This window comes from Pristis pectinata, chromosome 13 (assembly GCF_009764475.1).
Source record: "Pristis pectinata isolate sPriPec2 chromosome 13, sPriPec2.1.pri, whole genome shotgun sequence".
Lineage (NCBI taxonomy): Eukaryota > Metazoa > Chordata > Chondrichthyes > Rhinopristiformes > Pristidae > Pristis > Pristis pectinata.
This window is the reverse complement of record NC_067417.1, coordinates 45462346-45488463: the sequence shown is the minus strand read 5'-3', so window position 1 is coordinate 45488463 and position 26118 is coordinate 45462346. Positions and strand designations below refer to the sequence as shown.

The following is a 26118-nucleotide window of genomic DNA, read 5'->3' as shown; positions in this document are numbered from 1 at the left end:
CATCTCCTGACAAGAAAAGCCATTAAGTACCCATTAAGACTCCAACCGCCAGATGAATTGGCCCATTAAAAGAAAGAGGTACATTAGTATTGAGCATTTGCCATATCCAATAAACTGCACACTTCAACCACCAGTTATGGCGAAATAGACTATTTAGATTGGCTTCAGCACCCCTGGAAATAGACTTGGACGAGTCTACAAAATACTGCCACTTCAATTTATTTCACAAGTGATCAACTACATCTCATGTTGAGTTTGTGAATAGACAATCAAAGAGCAAACAAGATATGGAGTAAATTCCCTTTGTGAAGGTGGACTCCTTTCTCACAAAAGCCTATTGTCCTCCAAAATAATACCCACTTGGAAACTGTTTGAAAGACTCACTGCTGACTGTTTAAATGTGAAGATTGTTTTGTGCAGGGAATTTTAGGAAAATAGAAGGACAATAAACTGGGAACCAAAGGCCTTGGCACTGGACACTGATTTGGAACCAGTGTCTCCACTTTCTCCACTCAGGTTCTGTGACAGTGCCCATCTCGATGGCTGAAATCACCTTCACCAGAAATACCAGGTGAAGAGAAATGCAAGGAATGATCAGCTGATTCCAATTCCCTAGCATCAACTAAAGCCCTTGTCACTATGGTGCAAGTTTAACATCTAGTCTATTTGCAGATGCAACTACTCATTTGGGAAACCTCTTTAGAAGACCAAATATCAATTCTGAAGCAGCTTCCAGGCACATTCAGAGCAACCTAGATTTGTAACAAAAACTTGGTTCAACTGTACAAAAAGTCTTGTAAAGTAGGTGGCATAAGCATTTTTAAATGTAGTACTGATGTAATATTGATCCATCTCAATCAAAAGCTGTGATGGCTACTGTAAATTAAGCAACCATGCATTGTAAAGCAGGATTCCAACTACTCTATTTGACTGCAGCTTATTCTCCAAGGTTTTGTTAAAAAGTAAATAATCTACCAATTTGCAGAGCAAGCCAGAGGAAATAGGACAATAATCCATGCACAGAAGAGACCTGCACTGGTAGTTAAACCCAATAGTAATTAAATCCTACTTCAAATCAAAGTCCCTTGCAACTTTGATGGTCACCCACCTCTGGCGAGTTCCTCACCAGTGCAAATTGAATCCAGTCTGTCTATAAGTATCTGAAGCAGCAGCGCGATTGTACTGATCTTTGTCTCAGCTTCTGCACCTAATTAATTGCAAGATAATCTGGCAAATTTATATCAAGTCACTCACAACAGTTAAGGACTAGAATCAAGCCTTCATGAAAACTGAAGATTATGGCTTTGGATTAATGCACTTAGTAACTTAAACCCAAGACTTACTTTGTCCAGTGTAAACTTGTCTTTACCCAGAGATGCCAGGGTGATTGTGTGAGACCCAACCAGTACAAACCTACTGGCACGTATTGAACTGCCAATAACAGGACTAGCACCTGTAAAGCAAAGAATAAAGCACAAGCAAGTGTTAAACAGGCATGAAGTAAATGAAGTAAAACAAAAAAAAAGTTAAATTAGAACTAGGATACTCAAGGGTAACAGAACACAGGACGGTGGCAATAACAGGTTCTTCCCAAAAAGCAGATTGAAAAAAGTTAAATAAAATGTTTCAATGCCAAGATAGATTTAAGAGTAACGGAACCAAGATGGGGGAAATGGATGTAGACTGTCCATGATTTAATTGAAAAGGCAGCAATGAATGGTCTACTTATCCACGTCCCATCCATTTGCAGACTATACATTCAATGAACAACAGAAATCAGAAGATTCATATGCCTCTGCTAGGAGGTGAATAGGTGTACTACAACTGGCTCTGCACTCAAAATTATGAACTGGGAAAAAAGCCATGGTCCTATGCTCTGCAAAGAGACCTCTTGACATCTGACAACTGCCATAATTATAGTGGGTTGGGCAGGGAGAACAGCTCCCTGTACATACTTTGATGTAGACAAAAGAAACAAAAGCAAGCCAAACATTCCCTGGAGCCTGCTCCTCAAGTACCCAGCTACTACTAAGTTTTACTCGGCCTCCATGCCCCTGGAATCCCATGGCATCCAAAGAAGTCAGGATATTCAATAATTGAGCATCCACATCTGAGAAGGTTGATTACAAATCTCAAAGACTAGGAAGTTTTCAAAATCAACTTGATGCCAGAAAAAAGGTTGAAGACGCCAAAGCTTTATATAACCAGAGTAATTTCTCAAGCTGTCCTAATGTGTTCAAGCCCTTGGTTGCAGATTCACTTGCCCAAGGAAGCAGCCTCTCAGCATCTACCTGGTCAATTTCTCACACAATGTGTGCCTCAGTGAGATCACTTCTCTTTGAACTCTAGTAGGGCTAACCTTTGTGCCCATGCAGGCAACAAGGAAATCAGATCCAAGGAATTAACATTTCCATTGAAGCTAAAAGACCAATAATATTTAAAATTAGTAGAGGACACATACCTACTCTAGTCTGCAGCCAGAGAAAGAAATCATATACAGTTACAATTTACATACAATGACAACCTTTAAAGTTATCACGTAGCAACAGTCGTGCACTTGTTTAATGTAGTTAACCAAGGATTCATCATGTCAACCTCAATCCCTGTACTAAGAGGTCCAGAGCAAAAGAAAAATCTGGAGAAAGATACAAGTGGATGGTCATCATAAGAGCTATTACCTACACAACTATTGTATAGAAAGACTTCAAATTTTTTTTTAAAAACTACCAATGTGACTGCAGTAATGTTTAATAATTGTTCATTTACTCAAAATGTTTTGATTTTCATTAACTCACCGGGCGACTGCAAGCTTGTTCTCTGAAAAGGAAAAAGAATACAACATGAACTCTTTCCTTCTGGTGATCGATTCTGAGAAGTACAATTCTAGAAACAAACCAAAGTAGATTTGCCATGTTATGCACAGTAATTAATTGCAAAGTTAGATAGCATTTCAGCTTAAAGAGAACATTAGTCTTCAACAATCAAAGACCAGGCATGCTGATGTGTTGGGATAGGGAAGGGTAACAAAGCAAGCTTTGTGCATGAGCCCCCAGCTCATGATAAAAAGTATTTTCTACTGATTTAGCAGTAAACCTCATTGGTAAGGTAATTTCCATACAACACTAACAGCTATAATGTACAGGTTATAAAGCAGCAACATGAACCTGCAGACAGGGCAGTGCTGTTGTATTTTGGCAAAAGGGACCCCTATCTCTGAAACTAACATCACCTCTCAGACACGTCATTCCACCCAAACTCTGCTATCTTCTCACATCTTATGTCACAAGGATGGAGGCAATTTGGGGTCCATCAAGAATATGCCAGCATCAGAAGGAACCCAACTCAGCACCAATTACTCCCTCAACTTATCTGTGCACAAGATGCTCCCAACTATCTTGTGATGCAAGATGGTGCCGGAGCACGGTGACACGTTGCAAGCTGCTCTCTACAGATCTACTCATTACCTTTACTATGATCGTTCTATTCTCCACACATTACCATCAGCTCCCCATCCCACATTAGGGGCAATTTACAGTGGCCAATTAACCTACCAACCTGCACATCTGTGATGTGAGAGGAAACCAGAGCATCTGGGCAAACCCATGCAGTTACAGGGAGAATGTGCAAACTCCATGCAGACAGCACTGGAGGTAAGGATTGAGCCCAGGCTGAGAGGTAGCAGCTCCATTAATTTGGCTACAGTACAGTTCCCACTTCTACCTCCCCTTCAAGATCCACAATCAGGACTCTGCAGGCAGACCCATTGTTTCAGCCTGATTTTGCCACACAAAATGTTTCTTCTTTTCTCTCCTTGTCCTGTGCCTTCACGCTCGTGTCCGTGACTCCTCCGATGCCCTTTATTTTGGCAGGTTAGTTTCTGGGTTCAAATTAACTCATCTTCATAATGAATGTCCAATCCCTCTGAACTATTATTCCACGAGAGAATGGCCCGAACTGGACTGGGATCAGTTATCGTAGCAAAACTAAAGGATGGGCTTCACTAGAACCAGACTGGGATCAGCATCCTGGCAAATTGAAGGCAAGAGATGAGGTTTTAACCCAAGCAGTGGAGGAGAGGGTTCTGGTGGGGGAAAATTTAGAAAGTTAAGGAGAAAAGACAGGAGATAGTGCAGGGTGACCGTTCATCAGATGGGTCATTAACCATAACTTTCAACTGGCTGAACTAGTTCTAGCATTGGAGTGGTAAAGTATTTGTCCACTTTCTTTGGAAGGGGAGTTAGAGCTACAGGGAACTGGCAGAGGTGCAAGTGATGACCTTCAATTTGTTGGGCATGGAACAGTGTTATCAAGGCACCTGTCAACTGTTACGTTGAAAGCATTGGTGCTGCTTCCTGCACACTTACAAAACTTGAAAACACTGAAAATTTCCACTCTCACTTGGTCCATATCTCACAATTCGACCTTTGTTCAGCTCAGGGAATATGTTAGCTCCCAATATCCATTACAAGCCTACCAACTCCCACAGATATCACACTACCCTGCATTCTGTAAAGGTGGTTTCATACCCTCAGTTTGTCTCCGAATTTGCTCTGATGAGACTTTCCCACACCAGTGCCTTTAAGATGTGTTCTTTTTTCCTTAACCACAACTTGGTCCATCAATCGTTGACGTGACTCTCAACTGTATCTCTTTCATTTCTTGCAGTTCTGCCCCTTTCTCCCAGCAAGATGGGAAAGGTTTCCTCCAAAGGATGTTCCCCATCTCCCTGATACACCCCCCTGAAACCACTCTCCTTCTCATAACATTTTCTCATGCAAACACAGGAGATGGGACACCTGCTCTTTTACTTCCTTCCTACCATCCAGGGACCCAAGCAGTCTTTCCATATGAAAGTTCAGCCGGATTTCTTGCAGTCTAACGCATTGCATTCAATCTGATTTTCCTCTGCATTGGAGAAACCAAACACAGATTAGGTAACATTTTGCAGGACATTTTTGTTCAGTCTGCAAGGGCAACCAAGCTTCCTTTCTTCCAGTCATTAATTGTCTTATTCTCTCATCTCCTACAGTTCTCTAATGACAGTTAACATGCACTTAAGTAACACTTCCTTTGTATAGTGTGTTATAACCACTTAGACCTGCATATTAAATTGGACAAATTCAGTAAATGCCTCTTTCCCACAGATGTAGGTGTGCCTTTCTTTCATTTCTTTGCACCTCCAACTGCTGATTTTTTTTAAATTGTTACCTTAACATTCATTTGCATCTGACATTCCTTCTGTTCCTTCCACAACTTAACACATGCTTGTCTTCTCACTTTTCTAATTCTGACAAAGCCTCCTTGACCAGAAACACCAAAGGTTTCTCTTGCCACTGGTGCTGCGTGACTTGGAGTCTTTCCAGCATTTCCCAATTGTGTTTTGGATTTCCAGGATCTGCAGTTTTTGCTCCATATACATTTACTCCAGCCAGCTCGGACACATCTGACTGGCTAGTGATCCCTTCATTAACTGCAAATAACCAATTCTATCATGCAACTTCATAGGACGTTTGGACAATTGCCACTATCACATCTAAATACATTAAAACAATCTTTTATAGTGTTAGTTCAGCATGGCTAACAGATAAATCAATAACATGTACTAAATGGCTTGTCTATTAAACATCTTCAGCATCCTCCAAACCTTGCATTCCAACTGTAAAACCACTGAAGAAACAAATCTGTTAAAGGCCTAATCTTTGACACATCTTCCAAATTCTCTCAATTCGGAACAGTCATATTTTGGTAATATTTCATTTTTGGGGATGGACTTTAATGTTAGCTCATCTTCTGGGGGCCCCTCTACCACCAATTCTTTAATAAGGTTGTTCATGGATTTGATACAGTTTCTTTCTCAGCCTAATCATTATGCACACTAATCATTTTATGGCAAGGGTAAGAGTGTGTAACATTATTCTTTCTGGGGGCTCCAGGAGTCAAGATATTTTTTAAATAAATGTCTCTATTCCAAGCCATGTACTCAAACAATCCCCTCAATTACCACCTTGAAGCTTGTGGTATAAATTCACTCACTTCCAATTACAATCAGATCTGCACTTTATGTTTCTCTTGCAGAGCACTGAAATCTTCACTCATTCAACCATTCTACTGCAATGTTATCAGAAGTATTGATCACACCTTTGACCTAAAATTAACCCTTAGCTACTGAACATCAGCAGCAAAATACAAAGTCTAAGACTCCCAAGGTAGAGGTTGGTATGTATTTGCTCTTGCAAAGCCAGAAGGTTAAATGGTAGATCAATGGAAGGTGAGTGGGGTTGGACTACATCTGTAGTAAGGGGAAAAAGCTTGGGATTTGGATGGGCTACCCCGTAAGCAGCTTCATGCACCTGACCGTAAACTGGGGACCAGCTAAAGTCCAGTTAGTGCAGAAACAGGCCTCAATCCTGTAAAGACCTCTGAGCAAGTGGTTCAGCATCTAACTGCACAAGTGAATGTTACGTACACATGACCTACAAAATGTTGGATCAGCAAAAAGTTTATACAGGAGAGGCCTGCTTCCTCACTACTGGGACCAAAGGGATCTCTGCAAATGTTAGGTGCCTGTATCTCAGCTCCAGTTACAGAAAGATTTAGTGGCTCATGAGATAAGTATGCAATAATGCTTAGCTATTAAGTTTTCAAGTGCCTTCACGTGTCACAAAATTGTTGGATTCTGTGAACCAGCAAGTAACCGAGGGTAATCCTGATTTTAAAGAACTGGAATGAACTGTATTAAGTATACTCACAGTAATAGAGGTCAGAAGCTTTTTAGGGGTCATAACCTGTGTGGTAGTATAAAAAGCATTAGATTTTATTTTGTTAGTAAACAGCTAGCAGAATCTAAATTAAGATCACAGATTAGGAGCCTGCATTAGCCATCACAGCAGCTACATTGCGTCACTCAAACACAAATCTAGACAGCCCCACCATACAAATGAATCAAAGCACCTCAAGCACACATGTTTTCAATTGATAAATCACAGCAGACAGCCTTAGAATGGTATCTCCTCAATGAGATATTCATGTTGAAAGTGAACTTGGAGCTACTGCACTTTAAAAACCTCTTGCAAATACAAATTGTATTGTACTCATGGTGTATCAGTCAATTCTTCGATTTACATGTGACATGGATACCAACATTATGTAATAGATATCGAACCAACATTAGGTCACAGATTAAACTATGAAGGCATGCTTTGCTATTACTGCTGGATTACTCATTTTTCAGTTTATGAATCAAGGCCATATTGTAACCAGTTTTAAAATTATTAGTACTAATTGGCATTTGCAGCCGAGAATTAGAGGGAAACTTGCAAATTTTAGTGATATCAGTGGAAAGGATTGCAATAGCACCAAATTACAGCATTTTTGATTTTTTGCCAGATAGTGTTTAGGCTTCACCAAAAGTTACCTCCAGTTGGACACTAGTCACATTTTTAAAAACAAATTCATCCTTAGGTTGAAGGCATATAATGTACTGAGTGGTTTGCAACGTGTACATTTGCATATCACATATGTACCTCATGACAAATGATTAAGTAGGTTTTTATTTATACATGCTACACTATAACTTCACGATAAAAGTGAACTTTAATTTTAGCCATTTTGATCATCACTCTCAAAAATGTGCCACCTTGGTGTAATAGGATATGAATGATGAACAGGTTGTACATAATAATAGTATACCAGTCTACACAACTGATGCTTTAGAGGGCTGAAGAATTCAAACTGATACTGTCCATGCGTGGACCCAAGTTGGTTATAGTTAAGTGTAGTGTTAAGAAACACAAGTGACATTGTGTCATTTATCTTGCTCTCATTAAAGAACTTTTTAAAAAACAAAGAAGTAATACTGAAGACAGGTTAGAGGTTTGCTTCAGAGAACACAGAATATCTACAGCATAACGTCAGTACACTTACAACCACTTAACTGCACTGATTTCAGCACATCTTATTTGTTTGCCAGTGGGTGATAAGAATAGCAATAACTACAAGAATGTTGCAGAACTGAAAATTGCATGTTGGTTTTACAGTTTTGCTGCAATGTACATCAAACCTCTGCTACTTCCTCCAATATCAACTTTTGATAAATTGTCTACTAAGAGAATTGGGACTTTGAGATACAACAATGTCACAAGATAAACTTCATTAAAGCAACTTCTTACAAGTACAAGATTGAGGAGTTCAGGGTGGTGAGGGAGCAAGGATTGCTTGAGAGCTGCAATTCCAAGGTCAGCCCCAGGCAAAAAGCATTCTACAAACAAATCATTAATTTGCAACATATAGCAATCACATGCATTAGCGTTAAATTATCTGAAGGTTCTTTAGGTTGCACAATACATTTCTGCAGCAAAGGATGCTTACATTTAAAAATTCCAGATGGATTTTTTTTGCCCCCCACCCCACACTGTTAAACTTGCACGAAAGTACAACCATACACAAAAGTGAATAATTTCAAGTAGCACCAAGGAGCAGACAATGTCCTAATTATAAATTGCATCCTTTGAGCTCATAAGCTGGCACCTCAAATATTCATGGAAAAGCAAATCAACTATAGAGAGACTAACCAAATGAAAAGCACAGTTTACAGATCAGATTACATGCTTAAAACATCACCTTGGACCTTGATGATCGTCGCTTCTCAGTGGTGGTTACGTTTGATGTCTGGGCCTACAGGGGAGAGAAAAAAAAATCAAGTTTGCTGCATAATAAAATGGAACAGTTTAAAAAGGCATTAGCTTAATAATTGAAGGCCATTTGCTTACCAAGCTGTACACCTCCACATCAATTTCAAACTTGTAATGAATATCACCCCTAGAAGGATCACCATTAAGATTGATTACTTTTTAAAAAAAAAATACAAGATTTCACTAATTTAGCTTTACGTGCATTGGGCTTAATAGCTAAAATAGCCAGCAGTTCAGAAACAAACTAATCAGATAAAGAATGTCACAGATATCATTCACTGGTGTCATGCATTAAAATTTCAAGTGAGAAAAATACTTTTGTCCCAGCACAGACCTTTTAAAGAGTGCACAAATGATAAAACAAATGAGATTCTGAGTTTAATGCTGAAACAAGTTAATCTTGTACTATTCTTACAACCTTGTGGGAAAGGTATTAAAACTATGGAAAGGGTACAAAGTTTATAGCACAAAAAATGAAATCAAAAACAAGTTAGTCACATTGAAATTGTGTTCATTCATTTTCCCTTGACAAGCTTAAAAGGGGAGAACAGATTCAAATAGCAATTTATGACAGTAGCGGGCTAAGTGAAGTTCATTATATATTAAAAAAAATGCCGTTTATTCCTTAGAGGGGCCTTTATAGTATAATCACAGGTATAAAATGTTTTTCTATATAGCTGCACCACTTTACTAGTTCCAGTGATAACTGAATTTGAATAGTTTTGAAAGTGTGCTAAAATGAAAGTGATTTTTAAAGTCAAAATGGAAAATCAACATCTTCTTTCAAGAATTAATTTTACTTGCAGACAATCTTGGAGATGGGAACTCACAGTGTGATGATGGTTGGAAAAATAATGGTATCACCCTGGTGAGCATCCTCTGCTGTTGCCAGTGGAGTTGCCACAATGTTATGTGGACCGCATTTGATCATCAGTAAGAAATAGTGGCTGGGGTTTCCTGAAGAAAACAAGCAGAAAAGAAAATTGTATAAATGTAGTAGTTTTCATGATACACTAAAAGGGCTTTTTAACCATTTATGAAGCAAAATCATTGCCATTCAAGCAACCTTTTACTCAGAATCACAATGGCAGTTGACACCAGAATGGTTAACATTACACAGTTGTTAGTGTCTGGAGTGCTTTTTCTATGTCACGTTCTCTTTTTTTAAAAAGATGTTTAGATTTTAGGATTTGTTTCTTCGATGTATACCAAATGTATTAAATCCTGGAAATAGAATCTGATGTAAGCAGTGATACAGGGTTGAAAGATATCAGACAATAAATGTGTTTAATCTAGAGCACAGGAGTCAAAAACAACTTAAATGTGACAGTAAATTCCTGATTTAACAGCAGTTAATCCAGTTCATGGATCAACTGTTCAGTCCCAAGTTCTTCCCCCAAGCCAAACTACCCATCCAACTGGAGGTCTGAGTAAAACTTAGCTGCTGAACTATTCATGTTGAGGAATCTCCACAAGTTGCATTACATAAAATTAAGTACCAGGCAACACATTTGAGGCCCTTTAATGTGTTTTGCATAATGTTTAGCACTGTGACTACAGTCCTGGGGTTAGTAGGTTAATTGGCCACTGCAATTTGCCCTAGTGTGTGGGAAAATAATAGAATCTGGGGCAAGGTGATGGGAATGTAGGGATAACAATAGGACAAGTGCAAAGGGGTGCTTGACTGTCTGCACAGATTCAGTGGGCTAAAGGGCTACTTCCATGACAATGATTCTAAAATAAGTCCCTCAAAGAATTCTTATCCTGTTAGAATGCAGCTAAAAGGGACAATATAAAGAAGTGATTAAAATTATAAGTGTTGGATGAGAACAGTTTCCAGTGGTTTAGTTGAAGAGAACAAGAACTCAATACGAGAAGTACAGAAAAGATATTTAAGAGGATTTCAGTCTGTGGAATTAGTTCCAAATATCAGGTGTTTGGAAACACAGGATATCACGTTTGACCTTCAGAGTGAAATATTGTTAAAAAGAAATGTACATACTTTGTAGTACTAAACAGACAAGTAGAACAAGCCAAGAATTTCACTACACTTCAAGAACATTTGTCAGATGAAGCTCTGGGTCATGCCCACTATCAACTAGGCAATAAAACAACTTTATACAGAACCATCTACAACCATATTAAAGCATGACATTTTCTTCAATCCAATTCCCTGTGCACTTGTGCTTCCCTACCTTCTTTATGTTGTGCTGAAGAGACAAATTCAGCTTTCAGAGGAAGGCAAAGGTTAGAGATGGAGACAGTGCCTTGACAAGGCTCCAGACCATTTGTCAGCTGGGCTGCATCACCTCGAGATCCACCATTGCCCTCTCCTTTCAGCCTATTCAGCTCGGTCAGTAGTGCAACACGCTTCTCAGCTTTAAAATTAAATAAAACATTTGACATCAATTTCATGTCGAAGTTTCTACCAGCAATGGCATCCTACAAGTTTTTTTTATATATACATAATCAGAATAGTGCATCAATAAATGATTGTTGTCATTTAACTAGTAAAAATGTCAAGGGGTACTTCGCAACAAGATATTAAAATTATGATGTCAAGCAAAAACGATCAAAGTAATCTAGCATAAAATGAAGGAATTCGAGAACTTGAGGCTCTAGAAGCTGAAGGTATGAACTACCAATTTGAAATAAAGAAAACTAGAAAAAAATTGTCAGTGTTGTATGAAACTAGTGATGTGAAGAAATAGATCATGGAGGAATAGGAAAAAGACAGGTCTAGGAAGAATGATTATGGAGAAAAGAGAAAAGTTAATGCAGCAAACACAAATCTAGGTTCTTAATCTTCAATGCCATTTCATCTTGGGAGAGATGGAGGCAATTAACTCAAACATGTAATTACACCAAGAAATATTGAGAGCAATTCACCTTCAGACTTAAACTGCCCAATTTCAGCTACAACCAGATGAAAGCCCTCCACTGTAGCCCATTATGTAGGGCAAATACATCCACTACTGTTTACTTGAACAGCATCAACTAAATTCTAACTACCCACAGCAACATGCTTCTGAAGTTTTTTGGCTCCCAGTGTTACTCACAAGCAATAAGGAGGTGACGCTCTGCTTCTGCTTCTTCCCGTGAACCTTTACCATGCTCTTTGTCTGTACAGCAATTTAGTGCCTGGCTTGCCTGATGCATGATGTTATGCAAACTCTTAATCTCATCATTAAGTATCTGTAAGGAAGTAGAAAAATGATATTGTACCAGTATCCTTAGCTAATCTTCTATAAACTCTTATTTTCACATTGTCTATTGAAAACTTTCGAAAATCATATCTGGTAATTAGCATTGCTGCTTCCCCTTTACAGATACAATAAGTGTTAGTGGAAGTCCAATTGCATCTCTGGCTCAGAAACCAGAGTCTCTTTGGATTATGGATCAAACATTCAAATTTCCTTCTTTTCCATCTTTCAATCTAATCCTTGTCCTCTCTACCCAATTTGAATATAATTCACCTGAATTCAAGTTTCTTTCTCAATCCTTAAATCTAAACTTGTAAAAGAGGCTAATCATCTTTACGAAAGATCACCCAGAATTTTTAAGTGTTGAACAAATCACTTGGTCGATTTAGAAGATTGATTTAAAAAAAAATCCCATTAAATTGGTCGATCCTTTCATTCACCAATGTTCTAGACACTCCCTTATGTATAGAACAGGTTTATAATTTAAAAAGTCAATGGATGCAGAAAAACACCTGGAGAAAATTGTTTCCTGTACCTTTATTTTCTCTTTGGTAGTGATCTGCTTTGTTGCAAAACAAGAACCTTCTGCTGCTCCCTGGGAATTAGTCTTATTCATTTCTTTGTTTTTTCTTTCTTGCTGCCGAGCACTGCGACGTTGAGTTCTATATAAATCAATACTAAAGAAAGACAGACAAAAACACTTTGGTGCAATAATGAAGACACAAGATATTCTCTTCATAAAAAGAGAAATGTATTAATGCTTTTCCCTTAATGGGGAAAGAAAGGTCCTCAGATGTATCCCAGAATGCAGTGGAAGAGGGGAAAAAACAGCAGACTTTGACCAGAATATTTCAAGTAGGTGCCCTTATTATCACTATTCTTAACTATTATAGTGATAATAAGGGCATCTTCTTGGCAAGCTTCCCATCTTTCTCCTTTCGTAAACACATGCTTAAAACTTGCTACCCATTCCTTAAAACACATCACCCAAAACCCTATCCTTGCTGACACCTTCAGTGGCTCCTAACCTGACAGATATAAATATCCTCAACCTCGTTCTCATCTGGTCACCACACATTAAGGACCTTTTGTGTCCTATCTAGTGTACAGATGAAATTTACCAGAATGGTTCCAGGGATAAGGAAACTTAGGTCAAAAGTTAGTTTGGAGAAGCTTGGATTGTTCTCCTTTGAACAAAGGAACTTGGTGCTGGCTGCCAGTGTGGATTTAATATCTGCAAGATTACTACAGGTCAAGGTAGACACTATTGGCAAGAGATACAAGACAAGGATAAATGATCTTTAAATAAATGCAGCAAGTTATAATGAACTGGAATTCAACTCCTTCAAAGTGGAAGCAGAGGTGACCAGTTTCTACAGGAAATTGGAGACTTGCAGAAAATAAATACTTGGATGTTCACAACTGACTGGGATTGCTCTACAGAGGCAGCATGGACTAGATGGCCTACAGTGTCAACATGACCTACACACTTGCAAGATTACTGCATGGTAATTCTGGCCTCAAGTCCAGTTTTAAAATACTCTACTATTGACAGCCAAAAATCATATGTCAAGGACTCAAGCTCCCAAATACTTCGAAACTTCTCTGCATTCTCCACCTCCCTCCTTTTTAAGATGCTCTTTAAAGCTGTTGCTGAGGAGTTGAAGTTTTAGTGAAATGGCTGTGGTGCTTGTTAAATTAGTCTTGCTAGCATTTTGCCAGAGGCACTATACAAATGCATGCTGTTTCACTCTTCACAAACACTGCAGTGCCATTAATAATAAATGGAATGAACTGGAGTCTAACAGGGAACATAAGCAATTAACACGGGGGGGGGGGGGGGGGGGGGGGAGAGAAGCAGCAAGAGACAAATCCCTTTGTATTAATGATGTTGACAAACCTGCAGATACATAAACCTTAATATTCCAAAGCTCTTGAATCAAGAATTCACTTTAGATTGGAAAATTTCAGGAAAAAAAAACTAAAATGGAGAGAAAAAGTTAATGGAGTAAAACTAATAGTGTAGAGAAGTTGAAGTAATTTGAGGTGAAAAAGCATCAATAGATTAGTCAGCCACATCCAAACAACCCAATTGTATTCTGAAATAATGCAAAATAGTATAACAGAATATCAATTGTATCAACAGAAAATACTAGTTTTTGACCCAACACAGCCACATGTACAAGTTCAATAGTGCTAACATTCACAAAATTACAGACAGAATAGTGGACAAAAACTCTGGCTGGTACATTTCAAAGCAAGTTTGAGTGTATCCAAATTGGACTAAAATCAGAATAACTTGAGGACTAAATATTGAAAAACTTGGAACAAATCAAGCCCCAAACACAACTGAGTCCATGTACAGATAAAGTGCTGTGGTCAGGTACAAGAAATCCACAATAGATAACCAAGTGGTCACTTTTGTATCTAGTAAATGACTGAAATATGAAAAGGGGAGGACTTTCTTTATGTAAAAGAACAGCAATATTGATTCAAGTAGATCTTGAGTACTGTGTGCTCTGTATTTTAAAGAATATATTGGCCTTAGAAGGAATGCAATGCAGATTCACCAAAATCCTTCCACATTAAGGATTAAATTAGGAGGGAGAACATGAATTAGGCTTCTAACCATCTCTCAAAAGATGATTAAGATTTACAAGAATTGATATGCTAATGGAAAAGCATTTTACATTGTGGAGAATCTGGAACAAACCTTAAGTTACAGACAAAACAGAAAGACTTATCTTCCTCAAAAAGCAGAAGATACCAGCTCAAAGATGTGAGACTCCAGACTCACTATTGAATCAGCAGCATTATCAAAATACTACTCAGTTAGGGTACAATTAAGAATAAAAGGCAATAAATGTTGCCTTTCCAGTGACACCCAGATATTGAAAAATGAAAAGCCACTTAAATGTGCAGTTACCAACTTAGTCTCTCAGCATCCTGTGAAGTCTTTCACCACCCAACCGACTGTTGCAAATGCACTACCACCAGTTCACTAAAACTTCACCAATCCACACCAACCCCGCCCCCCCATGTACATCTAATAGGAACAGCCTTCTTATTCAAGTTCAAGTTTTATCTTCCTTCCAACCTGTTCAAAATAACAAGCACAGCCTACTGAATCTTTCCTTGTAGCCATCTTGGCAACATTTGTAAATCTCCTTTGTACTCTCTCCAATTCAATTACATCTCCCATTAATGGGGCATATAGAACTGTAGTACTCTAGTTATGGTCTAACTGGTGTATTACACAGATCTAGCATAAGAACACTAATACATTGTTTGCCTTGGCTAATGTAGAGGATCTCACATAGCATATCTAATCCCTATTGAATATGGGAATGGATTAGGAAAATACACTCCAGCTTTCCTCTGTTTACCTACATCAGAACCATACACTGCTTGCCTCATTCATTTACTCCAAATGAATTTCTTCACTTCCTAACAGTTACATCTTCCACTTTTTTGACCAGGTGGCACAGTAGTGTAGTGGTTAGCACAACACTTACAGCACCAGCGAACTGGGTTCAATTCCTGCCATTGTCTTAAGGAATTTGTACGTTCTCCCCATGTCTGCATGGGTTTCCTCCGGGTGCTCTGGTTTCCTCCCACATTCCAAAGACATACAAGTTAGGAGTTGTGGGCATGCTATGTTGGCACCAGAAGTATGGCAACACTTGCAGGCTGCCCCCAGCACATTCTCAGTAATGCAAAAAGATGCATTTCACTGTTCCGATGTACGTGACAATATCTTATCAAACCACTGATATTCTTCTGTAGTCTACAACTTTTCATACACACCACTGCCCCCATCAACCGCAACCAATTTCTGTACTATCTATAAACTTTCTACATCACATTAAATTTAGGTCAAACTTTACACACATCAAAAAGCAAGGGTTTGATATCAAGCCTGTAGAGTCAATTTGTGATCTAATTTGCTATATTTTCAAAGCTTTCAACCTTCTGGCCAGTCTGTCACACAGGACATTGTCAAAGCTACATCAAAACACTCTCCTCAGAACCTCCCTGTTAAGCTTTCAATAGATTGTCTCAAGGGAAGTTTTCTTTAGTGAATCCAATCCAACTGTTCTTAATTAATCCATGCCCAATTGAAGATCAATGCTACACCTTAATTTTTATCCCCCAATGATTTATCTTCAGAGGGGTGCCTGCCTAGTCTATAGTAACAACCTAGCCCACTCTCACACATTGCTACCAGACTAGCAGTCCTCCAGCACCCCATCTGAAGCTGGAGTTCTGAAAAATTGCCAAAGCCCCTGCTGGTTCCTCCTTGGCTTCACTTAGCAGCCAAGGGGACATTTCATCTGGCCTGGCAAGTTACCCACTTTAAAAGTGATTTTAATATTTCCTCAAGCAGAGTTAATATTTCACACTCCTCTAACATGCACACACCATCCCTCATGAAAACAAGAAACGTCATATCCACGAAGGCTGCCACACATTAAGTTAAAACAATGCAAGGTAGCCAAAAGTTCCTTTGCCAGCCAAGGATTTTAAAGGGATATAGAAGCAAGGTACAAAACAACCATTATTTCTTTTCCCACAGAATAGTGGAGCAGGCTTGTAGGGACAGTGGCTACTCATGTTTTAACTAAAGGCAAAAAGGCATTGAAGACTAAAACAGGGTCATTATTAGAAGGGCTACGGTATACTGATAACCGAAAGTGTGAAAGAGCTGCAAAGATCAATGCAATTTTTAAGAAATAGCACAACTTGGTTTAGAATATGTTCAATTCCTAAAATGTTTATGGGGATACATCTATGGACAAAAGGAGAAAAAAACCATTGCATTACCTGTAGAATGGTGTGCCATCCACCACTGGTGAAAGACTTCCAGTCGGATTTTGATTCTGCCCTGTATTCTCCATCTTGAGAGAGGAATAGATGGAGCAACAGGATTCTGCTAGATTGGTGTTTAGTGATGTCAGTATTGAGGCCTATATAAATACAGAAAATAAAGATACCCTTTGAGGTTTGTTACATTAACAAAGCCAAAGGCAATTGAATATACAAAGTTTCCAGACTTTAAAAGTACATTGAAGTTATTGAACTTGAGCTGATCATAGAAAGGAGACCTGACAAGATATTACAAAAACATTTATCACAGCCTGGCAGCTCAAGACAATTGTGCTAAAATTCAGTCATCAACCTGTAACCTAGCCAAATGTTCCATAAACTTCATTTCTAAAATTTACTTTGCATACCCACTTGAACAGGATATTCCACATTGATCCCTGTAACGAAACACTAATGTACACTGTCTACCACAATGCTGCGCCAAAGAGCATTGCTTACATTTCAGAATCTCATCCAAAATATAACAAGGATTTGGACAAACAAGGCAAAAGGTTTTTGTTTCAAATGCATCTGATATTAATAATCCATAGAGGGTCAATTTGCTGTGGCAGCATCTGAAAGTGAAATTGGCATCATATACAAAGCCACAATCACAGGAAAGAGCAAAATGGCTCCAAAAAACAAACCTGAAGGCATCATCCAATTCTCTCATATTGTTGTATCAAAAAGCTCAAAGAAACTTGCATTTCTGCCACCTGTCAAACTCCTAAGGGAGACCAAATCAATATCAAACTAGCTTAAAAATCTAGTGGATTTTCAAGTGCATTAAACACATATAGGGTCAAGGTGAACAGGAGTTGCAATGGAGAACAGTTCTCATCATCTTAGATGCCTATAGGGACTAAATGAGGTACTCCTCCCAATTCCCCCAAGAGGTAATTAACATGTCTAGACTGTTAATGGATCAAGACTGACTGGAATAGGGAAGGGGAGGATAGCATAAAACAGAAGACTAATTAAGTTAGATAGAGCTTGGCCAATAGATGCAAACATGAAACACCCTGAAAAGCACCAAAAAAACTAACTAGTTTTTGCCAATAGATTTGAACTGCAGTGCCTTAAGTTGCATCTGAAAATGAGCAGTTTAGAGCAGTCCAGAATGTCAGGTTAATCCAATTCAAAGCAACTTAGTTGCACAGGCCAAAGCAGCTCATATCCATAAAGTGGACAATATAAGCCTTACTGCCACAGACTCTTCACCCAAATCATGTTGTCATTTATGTGGGACACTGTTAGATCCTGCTTGCACTCAAGGTTTGTAGATCCAAGAAACAAGTGTTCCTGGATCGGCTGAGGCTCTGAACGGTTACCACTTCCACCAGATTTTTGTTCGAATGCTGATTTGCAACATGAAATGCACAGAATGACAGTGCCACTAAATAAGTGGAGAGTTAAATCTACCACAAATTCTGAAAAACTTGGCTGAGGCATCCAGCTGCAAGTGGGCTGAATTTGCAGTGCAACTTAACTACAAAATGTATTAACACACATCCACGGTAGTCCTCATGACTCCTCAAACTTCCTCTACCATTTAATAAGATCAAGCCAGCCTAGCATTCTCCCCCCACCCCAATTAACAAAAAACCGGTTAACACTATAGTTCAATCCTGCTATAATTCAGGACCACCTGAACGAAATTGTTACTTAATTAAGCCTTTATCTCATGAGACAATTTCATTGAGGCAGGTACTGCTTGGTCCTCTGCAAATAACCATTTGTCCTGCAGTTTGCCAATGTATGAAAAGTCATGAACTGGAGAAAGGAAAAAAGCAGCAAATCAGTCATTTTTGTAGATTACATAGGCAAGTTGTTAAGACTTATTCCACAATCCATACTTAGACCAATTAGAATGTGGACAAACTGAAACCACAGCACATAGTACTCAACACATTAAGTTCTCTGAATACTCACCAGAGGAGCCATGGCATCTAGTTTGATAGATTTAGCAAGTGGAGACACCACAGTTATACTGGGAAGAGTCAGCTCATCTTCTTCCTTTGCCTCATTCTCAGATTTCACCTCATCACTCTGCTCTTCAATTTTAGATTTTTCCAACTCTGTCACCGTTTGGTTTTTAGGCTCTGGTTCATTCTCCATTTGTTCATTTGCATGGTCAGTGTCAAGAACATCTTTAAACAGCTCGTCAATTATTTCAGAGCTATTTAGTTCTTCCTGAGATGATGATTCCAATTCTGAGAGAAAAACAAAGCCTCCATTTGCAAGCATGGCAAAGCATTGGTACAACACTGGCTCTTAGTTTACTGCAAAATTCCATTCACAAAATGAAGGTTAAACCAAGACATGGTATAATTGTAGCTGTCTCTAGCCCAGTCTTCTGCAAATCAACAAGGTCAGCAAAAGTCTAAATGACTATACAGAGCTAATCAAAAGCTGGAAAAACACATTTGGCCATACCAAGGGTGGAAGGATCAATTTCAGTGCCAGCCAACACAAGGTCAATCTGGGGCATTTCTTGCTGAACAGTCAATGCTAAAATTATAAACCAGTTCTCAATACTCTGTCAGTATTCCTTGAACATTTTTAAATGGCTAATGTTCAACAAGAGAATGAAGACTCAAAAGGACCAGGTGCTTCAAGGGAGCAAGGACAAAGCTTGGAGGTTATTTGAAAAATTCAGCAAGATGACAGGTTGTAGACTAATTAAACTAGCTGAGCAAGATATTTTGTTAACTTTTCATCAAGGTGCAATATGCATAAAAATTCCAATAATACACCCAGACTCAAACAAGATTAGAAAATGAATTATTGTTGCCAACTGTTCAAGAGTTTGAAACTTTAACATTAACTTTTCATTCCCAAATTAGAACTCTGAGCTATACCCAAGTCTACTAATTCCTTAATTTATTTGGGAAAATGGACACAAAGGGTGACCTTACACCATATCGAGAAAAAGGTTTACTTCAAGTTTATCCAGCACTTTAGGGTGCCCCTTCCACCAAATGCATGCTCCACCATGAGCCAAGGACATAGTGAATCTGGTCAGCTCAACCTAGTCAGAATTGGGAAATTTTCATGTATTATCCATAAAATCTCTCTCATTTATAAAGTAGCAACAAAAGGACCATCTTTCTATAGATGCTTCCCTTATTCCTTGAAATGCAACTCAGCATTAATGTTACACAGAAATAAGTTGCATCTGAATTTTAAATAGCCACAAAGGTCTCATACCCATCTCAGAGATGCACTTTTCATCACTTTCACTTTCTACATACTCTGACGATGGAATAGTTTGTGGCTCTAATGCAAAGGTAACCTTCTTTAGGGGAGTAGACCAATCCATGGGTTCTTCTCCCTTGCAATCACCTAGTTTGGGATGAACACAATGTGCAAGGGTTACACATTACTGAAGGAATGCAAACTTGCAAACAAATTGGAATCAAAGTCAATCACATGCATTTTTACTCAGATGTGCATCTAAATAGTTCATAATGATAGATCAGGGATGCAACCAGTGAATTAGGAAGGAACAATGCTCAAGTATTACTTTTATTCCCATTGTATTTGATTCAAAATGGTGGAAGACAGAATTTTTGATCTACCTGGAAAAGGTACCTGTAGCTTTAAAACACTCCCCTAACCTACCGCATAGCTCAAATTTATAAACAAAATCTTGGGAATTAATAGCTAAAAAGACATGAAATTGAATGAAAATGTTCAATTTTTAGTTTGATTGTAGCAGTACAGTGTAGCAAGACAGAGGCTATGTGGTGGCAGAGCCTTACCTTTGTCTTCAGTAATCTGGAGGATTTCCTCACATTTTGCAGTATTCTCAAACCCTGCAGTGTTATCACTGCCATGAATAGTGTTCACTTGCAATTCTGTGCTTTCCTTCATCTCTTCCTGTTGTACTGGAGGGTTAGTCTTTTGAGGAAAGAAATAAAACATGCAACCTTATGGAGGCAAAGTATCACCTAGTGCAGCAACAGCTTCATTTATTGGTACGTGGGTCTCACCGACTCAAATGTAGATGATGGCATTTCAACAATAGCAATGTACTGGATTGAAAACAATTAGACAAATATTCATCACCATGCAACTAGCAGGAATGATTGTTACTTGTAACTCATTAAGCAAGCAATACATGCTGCACAACCAATGTTCAGAGTGGGTTAGAGTTGCTGCAAATGGAACTGACCATTGTGTAAATGCATTCAATATGACAGTTTACCACTACCACCAAGGGCAATAAATGCAGATGTTACCAACATTACTTACATTTCAAGTAAATTAATAAAAAAAAATCAAGTGATCAATTGGGGTGAGAAAAGCAGGGCCAATGTCCAGTTGTCAAGGACATACTTGCACAATTCCTCATATCAGAGGAAAGAATATGATAGTACAGTACAAGCCCTTCAGCCCACGATGTGCCAACATTTTATCCTGCTCTAATATATAACTCTTCCCTCCCACATAGCCACATCAATGATAGAGAAATGGGGGGGCTAAGAGTCTCTTAAATATTCCTAATGTACCTGCCCCCATACACCCACCACTTTAAAGCCTACCTCTGATATCCCCCTTATACCTTCCTCTAATCACCTTATGTCCCCTCAGTGTAGCCACTTTTGCCCTGGGGAAAGTCTGACTGTCCACTCAATCTATGCCTCTTCTCATCTTGTACACCTCTATCAAGTCACCTCTCATCCTCCTCCTCTCCAGAGAAAAAAACCCTAGCTCACAACCTATCCTCATAAGACATGTTCTCCAATCCAGGCAGCATCCTGGTAAATCTCCTCTGTACTGTCATATTGTAGCCTAGATGTCAAGAGTTGTGGAAGTGCTGGAACATCCTGCTTTAAGACGTAGGCAGTTCTGGAGCACGTACAACATCCTGGCTATAGTACTCAAGGCTTTGCTGCATCCAATACAATTATCCATCTCTTGATACCAAATTGGCTTGTGAAGGTAGAGACTTCAAGAGGTTGAAAAGAATCATCCACTTGAATGCATTCACAAGAACCATCAATGCTTCAGCTTTGACTCTCCCCCCCACCACACACGTTGGGTTATATCATCAAGGATGGTGACACACAGGGAGCTGCCTCCTTTGGTTAAAAAGTCCTCTGCCATTCACAACTGGATGCAGTACTGCAAGGTATTCACATGTAGTTTAGGGAACCCTCAATGGTCCATCCCATACAGTGCTGTTGTTGCCTCAGGTTGGCATTGCATTCATTTACCAGGTACTGCTCAGTGGAACATAAACCCAGGGATAGAAATGGACACTGGCCAAATAGCACAAGCAGGACCATGTCAGCCTCCCTAATTTCAGCACATGCCTAGGTGTTAGTACTCTCTCTGCAATTTTAACTGGGCTGGGTGCACCATGGCCAAGTGTGGTATGGCCCATGATGGCAGTTGTTTGATGCAGCTGCTGCAAGCAGCACAAGAGCTGGGCAGTTGCAAATAATATGTCAAATAGGGAATTAATTGATAACTTGTTACAAATCTTGATGCTTGAAAGTGGAAACACTCATGGAAAACCAGTTCAAAAGACTTCACCCACCTTCATTCTTCCAGGGAGGATAAAGTTCATTGTTCCTTACCTTAGGTGTTTCCTCACTTCCTGTGCAGGACTTTGACATCTTTTCTACCCAGGGATTCTTCCCTTCAGTCTTACTCCGAAGCATTGCAAGCTCCCGTTCCCGCTCCTAGAGACAAAGGCCAGGCTATCAATCTCCAAAATTGAAAACTCATCCACCACAAAGTTCAATGAACAAAATGCAAACTAGTTATCTTTTCCATTACAGGATGCCACCTAGTCCTGAAAAAAAAGTGTTCCATCAAAAACCCAAGCTATTAACAAGGGAGAAAATCTAATAGAAATACTGCACATTACCCATTCTAGTGGGATAAACTGGATTAATATAATTGTCAGCTTTTAAAAAAGGCAATCCTTATTTTAAAAAAAAGGAGAATGTGCAATATTGTTCAAAGTATAAAAGTCAATCTGACCATCATACCATAATAGCTCATCAGGGAAAACAAATTACTGGAAAACTTCAGGAAAAAAAGTCCAAGACATTGTTCAACTATATTACAGGTTGACATTTAAGAATCTAACCACCAGCAGGTGCATTCATGAAACACTTCACATCCCCAATCATCCAGCCTGTTGCAATGAAAAAAATCAACGATAGTTTTAGAGTCTTCTGATGCCACACTTTGACAGTCTGTTTAAATCACAATGAAGTTAAACTTTGGGACTCAAGCTAAAATGCCTTGATGCAAACAGTCAAAAATAAAATACAATAAATTACCAGCTGGGAAATTAATATGTTGGATGTTAAAGCTGCCTTAAAAAGCAGTCTTAATAAAATTTAACAATTAATATACTATGCTCATCTTCCAAATAACACCATCCTGCAATCATACTGATCAAAGCATGTCCAGTACATCCAATTTCAAGTGGAACAGTGGAATTATTATATTTTAAGTAACAGGCACATCTTCCAATGAAAAACTTCTTAATAAAAAGATTGAAAAAAAGAATTTCTTTCTACTTCAATAATTGGATTAATGCAAGTTAATGTTTTCACAAAATCTGACTATAATGAAAAGGACCAGTGTTATATTTACAGCACAGTATAAGAGAAAGTTTCAAGAAAAAAATCCCAAGCGCAAATTGTGACCGAGTAGCAGAAAGCCCAAAATGAAGAACATTGTTAAATTCAGATTTTTTCCAAGGAGCAGCATTCACTATTTATACAAAAATGTACCCATTTCTCTCCCCATCCTTCCCAAACAGTTATGTTTGTTTTGTCGAGATGCCGACAGAGATGTCAGGAAGCCAAAGGAGGAAGTTTCAGCCCATGTCCCTTCCACGTGTCAGGAGTTGTATTCCAGGCTTCTGCAGTTTTCTGACATCATCTGACAACTCAGCAAGTTAAAACAAAACAAGTTAACTGGTCACATGCCTCATGGCAAATATGCACTCATTTAACCTTTTCAGGTCTGCAGGATTCCCTCAACTTGGGAATCTACATAGTGATAACCACACTTGAATGCATTTCAATTTGTAGCATTCACTTATGGAGATGACAGAAGAGCAGCCTTCAACTATTGTCAAATGAAAACAGCAGAGAAAATATAGCACAAGTGCAAAGCACAAGTTTTTGTTTGACCAATTTCTAATGAATATGGGCTTGCACAAAATGACTGAACAACGGAATGAGTGGAGAAACAAAAAGGTACAAGACAGAGGAGAGAACTAGCAGAAGATGCACACCTGTGCAAGACACCTCACTATAATCAGGCATACAAAACTTCGTATTAGAAAATTTTAAATCTTACACTTGTAAACAAGTGCAACTTCATGAACAAAGCACCATTTTTTGAAAGGAATGCCAGTGAAGTTTCTGAACCGTGCACTTCATTTGTACAACAAAACAGCATCTAGCTTGAGATTCTTCATTGCAAATGGAACTTCAGACAAGCCAGATCTTGCTGAACCCAGGACACACTCAGGTGACCCTGCAAAGGCCTCAGTGTTTTCACAGAACCATTTCACGTGAGGTATTTTAAATATCTTTGACGTGAGACTTTAAAACTACTTCTTTTTATTAAAATTGATAAGTCGCAAAAAAATCAAATCAAAGCAAATTAAAAAGTCATCCCACCCGTAGGTCTGGAACCTCCATCGAAATGGACAGGGTCCTGGCCTTGTGCTGAGGAATTCTAGAAATATTCCAGTGGCACAGTATAGTAACAGATACAATACCATCTCCTATTCTATACATCCTGACTGTCAGTGCATCTGCACAAATCCAGGACTGGCACATGAATAACAGCCATTCCCAAGAACTGGTGGCAACCAGCAAGGTTCATTTTGAAGTATTGAATACTCCACTTCAGTTGTTCAATCATCTTTCTTCAGTCATTACTCACTCATTTCAGAGTTCTAATCATTCGAGTACTACCTCCACCACAATCCTCAAAATTTTAATGCAGGCCAGGGATTACCATCTTCCGGTCAGCTTTCCAATTTATCCACAACTCAAGTCCATCCAGGTTAAGTTACAACTTCTTATACAATTCTTTCATAATATTACAGTACTCAACTCTACCCTCATTGTCAATCTCAAATTCATTTCAATCACTGATGGTTTGAATTTTCTGCACTCGCTAGCTAAAAATGCTAGCAAAAAGATTCTAGTAAAAAAAACTCATTTCCATCCAAGCTTAGCCCACTCAATTAACAGCTTTTTGTTTTAAAAAAATGTCAGAGGCCAAAGCAGTCCATGATCTTATTCCATTCCTTAAAAAAAGTTTCAAGATCATTTCATTAACATCCTCATACGTCACTTCTGAGCCAGACTTTCAATGCCACCCTTTGTGGTAATAATTCAAAGTCTGCAGTTTGCAGCTTGCCTTTTTTATCCAAATAACACGCGAAGCACTAGGAGTAGACTTCTGAAGCAGCATTGCCTGAATGGCTTTGGTACTTGGAGTTACTTCAGGGATGAGGAAGTTTCCCATTTGTCCTTGGTTCTGTTTCTCATGATTCATGTCTTCAAATTTTTCTTTAACTGCTTGCACAACAACACTGCCTGTATTTAAATAAAAAAGGGAAAAATTGACTATAAAAATATCACAAGTGCTCTTTATTCATGATTTGGAATTATTTTTAATTTCACATCTACATGCACCCACTGTAAATAAAAAGATCTGAAAGCAAGCCAGAAGGTGAAGCCACAGTGCTGGTAAATGATCCATTTCTGCTTCTCCTACAAATGAGAAATCCAATGTAGCACTATGAAGTTTACAATAACAACATTTCTACATTGCCTTCACACAAACTCAAAGCACACTACACAAAAAAAAGTGTAACATCATGCCCAAATTAAGATCAATGGCCAGTTCTTTAAAATTGACAAAAGGATCAATTTTGGCCAGGATTTCAACCTCCTTGTACCTTTACAGATAGTAAAGCAGATGGGGCAAAAATAGAGTAACTATAAACCAGACATAATAGACTACTTCAATGATATTCTGCATTGTATGCTTGAACTATGTTGGCCTCAGTCCAAACGTCACTTCACCCAGGAGGCAAGAATGTTACCAAACCAAAATTTGTACTCATTAACTCAGGGAGCTATGATCTGGAAGTTTATTTCTTGATTGGTGCATCTACTTGTTTTGTTGAGAGGACCTCAACCAGCAGAAATAAAATTAAACAAAAAAACACAATATACATGAAATGCACATTAACTGCAATAACAAAGATAATTCGAGAGCCTGGTAGATTGATATCAACATTTCTAAAGACCTGTGGAATTAAAGACAACTTCTGGATATGTGCACAAGCCAAGTTTTAG

General features: G+C 38.6%; 1 protein-coding gene across 10 annotated transcripts in view; it reads right to left on the bottom strand.

The window, feature by feature from the left end:
- Positions 1–26118, bottom strand: part of LOC127577273 (anillin-like) — a 47943-nt gene that overhangs the window by 14046 nt on the left and 7779 nt on the right. For 4 of the 10 annotated variants that reach the window (XM_052028326.1, XM_052028328.1, XM_052028327.1 and 1 more), the window contains exons 6-20: positions 25172–25350; positions 22348–22452; positions 20524–20662; positions 19970–20104; positions 18692–18972; positions 16718–16860; positions 12429–12570; positions 11750–11885; positions 10886–11068; positions 9521–9647; positions 8769–8817; positions 8620–8673; positions 6750–6785; positions 2796–2883; positions 1344–1453 (exon numbers count right to left, since the gene is read on the bottom strand). In XM_052028326.1, the coding sequence (XP_051884286.1) occupies positions 1344–1453; positions 2796–2883; positions 6750–6785; positions 8620–8673; positions 8769–8817; positions 9521–9647; positions 10886–11068; positions 11750–11885; positions 12429–12570; positions 16718–16860; positions 18692–18972; positions 19970–20104; positions 20524–20662; positions 22348–22452; positions 25172–25350 (1907 nt within the window). The remainder of the gene's footprint in view (positions 1–1343; positions 1454–2795; positions 2884–6749; positions 6786–8619; positions 8674–8768; positions 8818–9520; positions 9648–10885; positions 11069–11749; positions 11886–12428; positions 12571–16717; positions 16861–18691; positions 18973–19969; positions 20105–20523; positions 20663–22347; positions 22453–25171; positions 25351–26118) is intronic. The other 6 variants (XM_052028329.1, XM_052028331.1, XM_052028333.1 and 3 more) reach the window with 3 other exon arrangements.